Source organism: Anoplophora glabripennis, unplaced genomic scaffold, assembly GCF_000390285.2.
Source record: "Anoplophora glabripennis isolate ALB-LARVAE unplaced genomic scaffold, Agla_2.0 scaffold75, whole genome shotgun sequence".
Lineage (NCBI taxonomy): Eukaryota > Metazoa > Arthropoda > Insecta > Coleoptera > Cerambycidae > Anoplophora > Anoplophora glabripennis.
This window is the reverse complement of record NW_019416255.1, coordinates 634,728-647,409: the sequence shown is the minus strand read 5'-3', so window position 1 is coordinate 647,409 and position 12,682 is coordinate 634,728. Positions and strand designations below refer to the sequence as shown.

The window sequence follows — 12,682 nt, the reverse complement described above, 5'->3', positions numbered from 1 at the left end:
ATGTATCATCCTATCAATTTTTCTAAGCTTGGTCATATTTTCCAGATTGTGGTTCTTTCTGCCATCGTAACACTAGTTTGCGCTGGTCATGGAGCAACTAGTTACTTCAACTATGTAGCTGGTTCCCCAACTATTGGTCACGGCCATGGTGGCGGTCATGGTGGTGGTGACGGTGGCGGCCATGGTGGCGGACATGGTGGCGGTCATGGTGGAGACGGTGGACACGGCGGACATGGTGGAGATGATCATCATGGACACCCCCACTACGACTACAGTTATGGAGTAAAAGATCCCCATACTGGTGACCACAAATCCCAACACGAGGAACGCGATGGGGATAAAGTAAAGGGATACTACACTGTGTCCGAACCCGATGGTACTCATCGTACTGTTCATTACACTGCCGATAAGCACAACGGATTCCAAGCTGTTGTGGAGAAATCTGGACACGCTGTACATCCCGATCATGGACACCACACAGCATTCGTTGCTACCCACGTCCATGACAGCCATGGAGGTCATGGGCATGGTCACCATTGAGCTTGACTTGTAAATATTATATTTTTGTTCCTGATAATTTGTATTTGTATTTGTAGAAATAAATGGCACACATTTACAAATTACTGTTTTTATTTAGAGACAGAAGATTGAAATGGACTAAAAAAATTACAAATGCAACGTATTATCTTGAACAGTTATATGTATTAGTAAATTCATTTCTTAGATCAAGACATATTCATTACATATTACTTTGATCGACAAACATCAGAAATGAAAAATTAAAAATTAATCGAATAACCCTTACGTCCAAAAGAATCAAAGGTTATTTTTTATGAAAATAGTTTTGCCTGGCAGAAACACTCACAGTGAAATAAGCACAAAAGTAAGAAATACAAAATACACATTACTGTATATTTCGCGCACGATAAACAATCTGTTTTCGTTTTCAGGGCAGACAATGATTTTTCGATTTTCGAAATCTCAACTACTTATTGAAGTGTGCGATATTGGTGTGTATTTTGTATGTTTTATTTGTTGTTATCAATTTTTGATTAGATAAAACTATTTTCATAAAATTAAACCTTGATTGATTCATATATTTTTTTTCACTGATGACAAATTACCCAATAAATTAAAAATAAAACGGAAATAAGTAACTCCAGACAATATTCAAACATCAGAAAGTGCTGGAATAACGGAATAGTTACATCATAGCATAGCTGCAAACCTATTTCCAAGAATAAATTTTTTTTATTTTTTTTTTAAATGATCAAAACTATTTTTAAGTACAACTGCGTAATTAATAAACAAGCTCATTTTACATTTCTCAGAAACTTGGTAAATAAATCAAATGTAAGTATTTAAATAAAGCAGGTCGTCATATAATTTTCTTCTTGTATATATAAAGCATCGGTTTCGTTTTCCAAAATGTACCAAAGTCTTGACTTAACGTTCTTTAATAAATTCCATCATGTCAAATTTTAACTATTTATCGTTTAGCACTTTATTTTGGAAAAGTCTATGTATAATTTAGGGTGGTCCAAAAAAAAAACGAATATTTTTTTTTTCGTGTTGTGCAAAACCATACTTATCGTATCAACTTCGACGTCACCTGTTACATGGGTGTTGTATAATAATGAAAACGTAATATTGACAGTTGGTAGAAGGAAGCGCAAAAACAAACGCTTAGGTGGGGAATTCTGGAAAGAAGCAGATGTTTAGCAGATGTTTAATGATAACAATTCTTCTCTGTACGTTTAGCCTCCATTGCTTTATGTTCAAGGGCATATATTTTTCTAAAGTAAAATTGTAACAATTATATTAACGATTGCTCATTATTTATTACATGTTAAAATATATATATTGTCGTGACTGCCCAGATATTGCAATAACAACTCCTTTGTTTCAAGTTTAACTTGTTTTGTCATGATTACATTGTTCGAAAAACAAGTAATAAAGCATTTCTTGTGCTCACTTTATGTCATACGCATATAAGAGCCTTGTTGAATTTACTAACATTTTCGCCCGTGAGGAACGAATCTGAAAAAAAAGAATAATTAAACACCAAAAAATAATTGCTAAAACATATATTCCGAAATCTCAACTATAACTGGATTGCCTCCCGTATTGGACTCCAGTACCTTCCGGCCCTGCCAGCTAACTAACAACAAACCTCTTCAGTTTTACTTGGAAGTGTGTATATCTAATTTGAGTGAGAAATTAAATAAGTCGGGTGTTATTTATCATTAGCAAAGGATCTTAATTTATGCCTTTTGTTAGCGGTTGTTTTGCATTTATATTTGGGTAGTTAGAGCAACGATCGTGGGTTTCTCTGTCATGCTCTTTCCCCGCAGGAGCTCCAGGTGAGCCTGGCACTCTCATTTTATGTTAAATGGTTGTTAATGTTTTTGTTGTCCTTTTTATTTGTCACATGTCTAATTTGAAGACTGTTGTACGTAAATAATAAAGTTAGGTGTATTTACTCCGCTTTTGTTTTTATAAAATTAAACCATACTTCCCCTCTTTAAAGTTAGTATCCAGCGCCTTCCGGTCAATTAAAAATAGATGTATACAACTTTGGTATTCCTTATGACAATCACATATTTTTGGCCACAATTACGTTTATTTTTTTTTCGATCGAACCCGGGGTTGTTATACTATAGTTTCTCTTGTGAAAATATGTTAGTTTATCATGTTTTAAGAGCCCCCTCAAAAAATTAGTTCAAAAAAAATTTTTTAAAGGTCGTTCAAGATTTTTAAAAAACCAAAATCGTCAAAAATTGATTTTTTTTTAATTTTTTATTATTTTCTAGGTTGAAAAAAAATCTCGATTGTGAATATTTCAAACCGATATTTTAATTTCTAAGTCACTCATAATTATTTTAACATTAAAAAATGTTTTCGAGCGACTAAATATCAACGACCTAATAATTTTTTTTATTGAATTTGAGGAACAAAAGAATAGAAATAAATCACGAGACACTTAAAAAATTTCTCGATGCAAAATTTACTACCGCCTGTATCAAATGTTTATAATTTTTTAATTTTTTAAAATTTATGTGTCTCGTGATTTATTTCTATTCTTTTGTTCATCAAATTCAATAAAAAAATGTTAGTTATCGTTGATATTTATTTTGATAAGTCGCTCGAAAACATAGGTAAGTACCTACGCTCCTTTGAAAGTTAAAATAATTATGAGTGACCTTTAGAAATTAAAATATCGATTTGAAATTTTCAGAATCGACAGTTTTTTCAACCTAGAAAATGATAAAATAACGAGAAAAAAAATTTTTTACGATTTTGGAAATTTTTTAAACCCTTGAGTGGTCTCTAAAAAATTTTTTGAGCTAATTTTTTGAGGGGGCTCTTAAAACATGATAAACTAACATTTTCACAATAGAAAAAAATATATTCGTTTTTTTTTTTGGGCCACCCTAATGTATATAGAAGTAAGTAGGTATCAAAATTTTAACTACGTATTTAACTCATCAATACTTGGTCTTAAAGATAACATGATGTTTTTTAAATTTAAAAGTTTTGTTATCTACCATTGAATAATGAGTTGAAACTCTTATTTGAGTTAATAATAAACAAAGGGAAGCACACAATTTGTACTAATTAGTGTTAATATTTAACATATTTAAACTAGAAGAAAATTTTCAAATAATGAATACCCACTTTATTAATTCACATTCACTACTTATGTATTTAATTCATAGAGGCTTTGTTGTTGCTATTTTAATGAAGATAAAAAATGAGTTTCCCAAGAAATGCATTAGGTAAAACTTATTCCTATTGATGAGCTAAATATGCACTTGAATAAAATATAAATCTTGTAAATATGGAAATGATTGTAAATAATTTTGTTGATGTGCTTACTGATTGCACTTACTCTTAAGCATAAATATAAATATTCTTGTAATATTATGGTTAAAAGTGTCTGGCACAATGGGATTGTATTGGTATGAATAACTTAATAGTGGCGAATCTTAGCGAAAAATTTAAAGATACTTTTTTATGTACTTTATTCATTAGAATATAAAAATACGTTACAATAACTTGTAGAAAATGCAGTGGCATAGATTTTTTTTATAAAAAAGGCGATGATGCCTGTCTAGTTGTACACCACTTGTTGAACCTTTAGAGGTCATATTTTAGAGAATGCAAGGCCTACTATCATATATTATTTGTACCAAATTTTATTGAAATCGGTTAATACATCCTGAAGATATAGACAAAAAATTAATTTTTTTTATAACTTCAACTCCCTGTATCTCCAAAGCGAGGCCGTTGCAGACCTATTTTTATAAGAGATGTATCTTGCCCTCAAAGTTTCCAGCATTCACCTTGTATACAAATTCTGAACCAGGAACCAGGACTAATTTCCAAACCATGAAATAAAAAGGTTTCAGTCACATCAGGAGCATTAACGGACATTGAAACGAATTAAAGTATTTACTGATTGAAAGATATCATTAAAGACAGTCAAAGAATAACATCTAAAAAAGTAGGGGAATTCCTTAGAGTTTGACAGTGAAGAAAAAAAACTAATTAATACAAGAAAAGATTATAATATCCACATTGACCATGAACCTATTGCTAGGACCATTTAATGCCACATTACACAAACAAACAGGAGGGTTACAAAGAAATCACAATAGAATTACGACGTAAACTGATGAACTGCGAAGTATAGTGACTAACTATTATATTAAGTTTCGATAGGAATCAATCTCGAACGACATAATGCTTTTGATGCGTTAAATATTTTTGTTATGACAAAATCTATCGAAACTTCAAGGCATATTGTGAAAAAGGGTTTTATAGTGATTTGTGAATATATAACTTTTTTAATATACCGGGTGGGTATATCTTGAGATAAAATAATATCTCGGTTGGACTCGATTATTCCGAAAAAAGTTTCAGACAAAAATTGTAGGGCACTATTGGAAGGTCTATATTACGACTTCCGGTCTAGTCCCGAAGTGGTGTTTTTAGACCGGAATTTGATTTTTTTAAATGGAAATTCCCTCGCACAATTTGGTATGGTGGTCTTACTTACCTGTTTGAAATAAACTTATTTCAATAAGTGCTCGAATTGGCGACCGTCAGCTTCAATGCACTTAGTGATCCGAACTTGAAAAGATTGTACTCAACTGCAGAGCACATCAGGTGATATTTTGGCACAGGCATTTCGGATTGGTTGCATCATGCTTTCACGAGATGTTGGCATTTCTTTGTAAAGTTCGCTCTTTACGTAATCCCATAAATAAAAGTTTGGAGACGTAAGGTCTGGCGATCTTACTGGCCAATTTACTGGACCTAGACTACCGATCCAATGTCTATTGAATTCGCTATCCAAAACTTCACGAACAACTCGGAAGTAATGCAATAGACATTCATCGTGTTGAAACCACGTTTGTTGTCTTACATCTAAAGCTACGTCCTCAAGCAAAAGCGCAAGTTGGTTTTCCGAAAAATTACGATATGTTTCTCCATTCAATGATGTATGAACCCGCAGTCTTGTCAGCAACTATTCCACTCCAAACGTTCACGGACCATAGACACTGATGCTCAACTTCACATAACCAATGTGGATTTTAAATACTCCAGTAGTGCATGTTATGCCTATTAGCCGTGCCGTGGTTTGTAAAAGAGGACTCGTCTGAAAATAGTACTTTAGTGGGAAAAGAAATTAGGATCTAATTGTATTTGTTGACGTGCCTATTGGCAAAACATAACTCGGTTCTAAAAATCATCACCATGAAGTTCTTGGTACAATAAAATGTGGTAGGGGTGATATTTATAATGTTTTAATATCCTGCTTACACATTTTCTTTTAAGTGATCCCAACAAGGTATTTCGTTGTCTCGTGTTTTTTTTTTTGTTTTTATGGCCATTTTATGGCCAAAATAAATAAGTATTTTTTTTCGTCTTTCAGTCGAAATCCGTGGTAAAAAATGGTGTTTCCATTAAAAAAAAATCTAAAAACGCCACTTCTGGTCTAGGCCGGAAGTCATAATATGGATCTTTCAATGACGCCCTCGGTACCCTAAAATTTTTTATTAAAACTTTTTTCGAAATAATCGAGTCCAACCGAGATTTTATTTTGTCTCAAGATAAATACCCCACCCGGTATATTTTTCTTTTTTTCTGATATATACGGTATAATACGGAATCTGTGGGGTTAATAGAAACTGAATTGTAAGATAAACTAGTACAAGAACGGCAAAAGTTTATACATCACACATGAGTTGGTCTCTTGAGCTTGGTATTTGTTTCGGCCATTTGTTTACTTACTTTAAATATTATTTATGTAAGTAATAAATGTATCTAATAATTTTTTATATAAAGAAAAAACTTTAGTCACGTGTTTCACCTGGAGTAAATTTAAATACAAAAAATAAATAGCACATTTTTTGGTTATCAAAATTCGAAGTGAGAAAGTAAGGTTTGATATTTTAAATTTGTTTGTTTTTGTCTGCTTTCATTGCTAGAGAAGTCATATGATGTACGACCTAGCCCAGTATCAGCTGTATTCTGTAGCTTATAGGTTAAAATTAACCATCCCGTTAAGATATTCATTTTAACCTTACCGCTAAAAATAATAACTCGAACTGATATTCTGTATGTTTTTTTAACGGCCCAGTTAAAATTATTTTATTAGCCGTATGTTAATTTTTCACTGTTATTGTAGTTAGCAGTAAGGTTAAAGCATAGAAATATTTAGATTTTTTTATGGGTAAAATACGTCAATTTGTGATAATATAACTTCGATTGGTGGATTAGTACAAATAAAGAATTTATAAATGCTTGTGATTTAGTCGAGTTATGGGTGATAAAAAAAATAAACACGACAAAAAACAGATCCAGCTAATTGCTGACTTTTGAAAGTCAACAATATTTTACAACAAATTGCAGCCACTTCAAATTGTTGTTGCAAATAAAGCTTGAAAAGATTTAATAACGTTATAAATAACGTTATAACGTTTATAAATAATAGAAATCAATTATACCATTTGTCAAGCCAGATTAAATTTTAACAGCATCTATTTTGGTCCCGCTAAATTTTAACATATTTGGTTAAAATAAACCCATTAAAATTTTTACAGAATACAGCATGAGGTTAAACAATGGGAGGTTAAAATTGTGTGGCCTTGACGTTAAAATTTCACCAAAAGCGTTACAGAATAGACTCGTATGTGGGCTAGTCGCCAACGGGTGGTATGATGTCACAACATGACTTTCGTGCGTCTTCCCGAGCTCCGTTTTTGTTAATTATTTTGAGGGAAAATTTGTTAAAAAAAGTAAGCGCATATTATCTAACTATGATGTATAGTTTCTGAATATGAATTAGATAACAAAAACTTGCTAAATGATGCCTTTACCCACTTCTTTCCTCCACAAGCCAAGTTTATCAGGGCGCTATTTTGTTGTTGAGTTGTTCAATTGTGCAGTTAAGATTATACACGTAGAAGCTTAATCTGTTTTAAAATAATAATAATTGTCCACCTAAGTCACCCAGTCAGGCAGCCTATGCGTAGATAGTGTTCAGTCATTGTTTTCTCCATATCTTTCACCCTATTCCGTTAAAAGAAAAACAATCCCTGACTCATTCTCGTTTACTTACTATTATCTTAATTTACAGCGTGACAAAAAAGGAAAAAATTGTCCAAATAAGTACATGCTTTCAGATAATCTGTTAAATCAATATCATCTTCCACAAATCTTTGGAATATTTTTCTAAGTCAAACCACTAAAAATATTTGTACTTATCTACTAAGTTGCTACACCTAATAACTATTGTGTTTCAAAAATTGTTTTTATCATTTAGTAAAATTCATGAAGAATGCCTATACAGATTATCCGTGATTAAATTCAAGCACTTCATTCAAGTATTTCATCAATTTATTCACAACGGGTTTGATTTTACACTATTCTAAACATCCTGAAGCCCTTTGAACCAAAAAAAAAACTTTCCAATCAAGACACAGTAAAAAAGAAATAGAATATTAACACACATACATCTTGAACAATTTGCTAGAGTAAACATGTGAAAAATAATTTAACCTCACTATATAATTCTTGGTGCTTCTGAATTTCATGAAGGAATTGACAAATACTGAAACACGTTCTAATTCATGAAGAAATTCGCAATGTAAAACAATATTTACTGACAGGATTCATGAAATAAAATAAAAAGAAAATCATCCCTTCTGTTCTTAGGGAGGTCAAATTTCAAATATTTTTTTCCTGTCAATTATTATCAAAAAACAGTTTCTAAAATATAAAATCCGTCATGTAAGACAAAACTAATAATTTATTCGTACATGCCCAGTATGTTGAGAAAGAACTTTTATAATCAATGTGGTTAAACAACATTAAAAAACTAAATCAACTACATTACTAAGAAGCTTATCAATTTTCAATGCTTTGGCGTAAAAAATTCTAGGTCATTTCTATACATTCCTAATTTCGACATTACTCTCAAAATTTTAGACAGGAACTGATATCAATATCAGTCTACCGTAAAATTCCTATAAAAGTCTAATTTTTACCCAGACAAATCAGTTCAAATTTTGGTTTCAACAGTTCCTCACAATAGTAACTCCAAAATGTTTTCAGGGGTGTGTATTAACGTTTAATTAAGTACCTATTTTGGAATAAGTGAAAATTGTGTTTTTATTTTAAAATGTGATTCATGAAATACTTAAAAACATGTGATCGTTATTTTTCCACATTATTATTTACATCTCTATAATAAGTTAATTAATTAAGTGCTATTTTATTTTGTTATTGTATTGTAAACATTTTCTTTGAATTAATGAAGAAGGTTTTATAATAAGCATCTTAAAAATTCATCTTAATACTTATATTTCCTAGCAATATACATGAATATTTTTCTTAGCACAACGTGTTTAGGATTCATAATTAAATTTGCGCTAAATATATTAAGGTAAACAAATTTGGCATCAAGAAATTTTGATTCTTGTCACTAGCAAATTCGAAATCTTGACTGTGAATATATTTTTCTAAACTTGCTCGTACATTTCAGATTGTGGTCCTTTCTGCCATTGCAACAATAGCTTGCGCTGGTCATGGAGCGACTAGCTATTTCAACTATGTAGCTGGTTCTCCAACTATTGGTCATGGTCACGGTGGAGGTGGTGGTGGTCATGGGGGTGGTCATGGGGGTGGACATGGAGGTGGTCATGGTGGAGGACATGGAGGAGATGATCACGGTCATTTAACTTTTGTTGCCACTCCAGTTGTTGTAAGTCATGGTCATGGTGGTGGATCCGGAGGTGGTCATGGGGACGGACATGGTGGCGGTCACGGAGGAGGACATGGGGGAGATGATCATGGTCATTTAACCTTTGTCGCTACTCCAGTCGCCGTAGGTCATGGAGGTGGTCATGGCGGAGATGGTGGACAAGGTGGAGACGATCATCATGGACACCCTCACTACGAGTATAGCTATGGAGTAAAAGATCCCCATACTGGTGACCACAAATCCCAACATGAGGAACGCGATGGGGATAAAGTGAAGGGATACTACACTGTATCTGAACCTGATGGTACCCATCGTACTGTGCATTACACCGCTGATAAACACAACGGATTCCAAGCTGTTGTGGAGAAATCTGGACACGCTGTACATCCCGATCATGGTCATCATACAGCATTCGTTGCCAAACCAGTTCATGGCGGTCATGGTCACGGTCACCATTAAGCTTGATTTGTAAATAATCTATTATTTATTTCTGACTTGTATTAATCTTAAAATAAAGGTTGTATTTGTACATTTAATCTTTCTATCTAATTTAAAATAAATATCTATATTGTGTAGAGAAGTAATAATTATACTTTTAAATTTAAAAGATGAATAGGCGTCAGGTGTCTATTTTATTTGACACTGCAAAAGTGCTTCTACAGGGTCGTCTCTTCAGAAGGTAATAGAATATAAACTGCTGTTTTTAAATTTATTATGTTATAGTAGATTGTATCCATTGTTATATAAAAATTTAATTGAATAGGAATGTATAAGCACATTTAGTAGTAGAGCAACTGAGAAATCCAATACATTTAACACGTTGGCTATCAAGGAAATATTTGAATTTCAACCTCAGAGACCAAGCATAGATTTTTACATGAATTTAACTAAAATTGAAGTTTTTATTAATATGTATATGTATAAAATATTATAATAGGGTTCCTTTGGGAAATTTTGATCCGGCTCACATATGTGACACTGGTCTATAATGGAAACAATTGCTAAATGGACCAGTGGCTCATATATGAGACCTAAAAGAGTGCAACAATTTTGACTGAAGTATTTGTTTTCAGCACTTTTAGAGCTAAACAAAGTAAAAAAAAAACTAAACAATATATTTCCAACGCATTACATAAATAAGGAATGGCCACTTAGAATTTCTCTGTAAAAAAAAAGAAAAATGAAAAGATAATATTTCAGAAGGAAAGTAGAGTTAGCCTTCATGGTATTCCTTGAAGCAGGGGTCTACACATAGTCCAACAGTGTGTCCATTTTTGTCATTACAATCTTCACAGACAAAAAAAGTTTGACTTCTCTTTTTTTTTGACTTATCTTTTTTTTTGAAGAGCAAATCTTCTTCTCAGTTTTCTTAGGGTAATGGTTCTTTTCTTTTGGCATTTTATTTGTGGGTGAAGTAATGGCACGTACTTATCTCTACTTTCAAAAGATCTAAGACTACCATAGTCTTATAAAAAAACAAAATACAAAACGACACTTGTTGATGACAATATATCTCCAGTAACGCAAGTTACACACAGACCATGTGTCCCATATATGAGACGGGCATTTCTATAGACCGTGTTAAAATCGTACTCCGCCGTTTCAGACCGTTGCACTTCAAATGGATATTTACTTACACAGGATTGCTGGCTCATATATGAGACGGCGGTCTACCTGAAAAATTGTTGTGGCTCATATATGAGAAGCTTGGTAGCGAACGTGTTAATTATTTCATAGCAGAAATTGATAGTTAGCATCACATTGTTATCAACAATTGTGAAAATAACAATACCAGGAAAAATTTTCCTTTAAAGGTAGAGTCTCTTATTAAAGAGAATTAAGTTTTTTGAATTATAAATATATTATCTAATTTTTAGACTGGCGCATCCCAGATTGAGAGACTCGTACATAAATATTCCTCTAACTTTTCAGTTCACAGACCTTTTAATTGGTTGAGCCTAACAATAAAAAAAAATATTCCCAAATTGTACAAGTTATTACATTATACAGAGTGTCCCTAAAAAGGATGGACAACGCTTGACCACAGGTTCCTTGGATGAAAACAAGACTATTTAGCCTAACTTACCTATATTCAAAAGTGCACGCCAACTGAGATATAGCCTTCTAAATATAGAACAGATAACCTAGCTTTTTTCAAATAATTTGAAAACTGTTTTCTTAGAAACCTTCAAATTTGGTACACATATTTTTTATATAAGGGCAATGTAAATATAGAATGTACGCCAATGACGACAGAATTTATATTTTAAAAAATAAGCACTATTTTAGAAGATTTTTTGCCTCTTACAAAATTTTGATATCGTTTATGGATTTCGAGTAAAATTGGCATTATTTACACATTAAATAATATAAAATCAGTTTAAGATAAATAGAACATTCTAGTACAAGGTGCCATATAACAGAGAAACAAATTCATAACAATAATTAAAAGGTTCTGTGTCAAGTTAGCTGTGATTTAATTTTAACTTACTTTGTTTTTATTGCAATTTATACTTTTGCTGAACAAACTGATATGTTAGTAGTTTTGGGTTATTGTGAAGGAAATTGTTGTGCTACTGTTCGAACATATGCTGAAAGATTTCCTAATCAAAGAACTCCAAATCACAAAACATTTGCTAATGCGGAGAGACGCCTTCGGGAAACTGGACGTTTTTTACCTGTAACATTAAATCGTGGATAATGTACGGCCGGAATTATTCAGCTGGAGGAACAAATTTTGGAAAAGGTCGAAGAAATTCCTCAAATAAATAAAAGGCGTTTAGTGGCAGAGGTTGGATTTCAAATAGTTTCTTAAATAGAGTATTAAACGACCAGTTATTACAGGTTACAGGTATTATAGGGTACAGGTAGGTATTACAGGTTATTAAAGGTCTGACAGGTGGATAGGTAGAGGAAATAATGCCCCTTTAAAATGGCCACCTTGATCCCCGGATCTAAACCCATGTAATTATTTCATTTGGGGAGCGTTGAGGACCACAGTTTAAAATAACTTTTCAGTAAATACAGAAAACGAATATGGGAAAGAATACAACATGAAATTAATGTTATGAGAGGTAATGCACAATTATTGGATAATTTCTAATTTTCGAAGAACTAATGTTTGCGTTTAAGAACAAGAAAGTAACTTTGAGCATTTACTGTAATATTATTTTAATGTGATTACAAATATCAGTTTATTTAAAATGTTAATGTTGACTTTCTTACATTATTAGTTGATATTGTTTATTTAAAATATTAGTGTTGATTTTTATTTTATTGATTGATAATACTAATACCAAAAATGTGTAGTTATTTTTTTTAATGTGACGTTTTTTCATTATTATTCCCTGCTTTGAGGCTGCAGTTATAAATTATTTTTTATAAATCGGAATTTTTGCCTATATTTAA

At 32.1% G+C, this 12,682-nt stretch overlaps 2 protein-coding genes across 2 annotated transcripts; both read left to right on the top strand.

The window, feature by feature from the left end:
• On the top strand, positions 1–540 carry LOC111693115 (cuticle protein 19-like). Its single transcript, XM_023457257.1, has one exon. The coding sequence runs from the start codon at positions 1–3 to the stop codon at positions 538–540; it is 540 nt and encodes a 179-aa protein (XP_023313025.1).
• Positions 541–7,120: 6,580 nt separating this feature from the next.
• On the top strand, positions 7,121–9,733 carry LOC108903354 (adult-specific cuticular protein ACP-20-like). Its single transcript, XM_023457256.1, has 3 exons — positions 7,121–7,198; positions 9,056–9,206; positions 9,402–9,733. The coding sequence occupies exons 1-3, from the start codon at positions 7,121–7,123 to the stop codon at positions 9,731–9,733; spliced, it is 561 nt and encodes a 186-aa protein (XP_023313024.1).
• Positions 9,734–12,682: the final 2,949 nt, after the last annotated feature.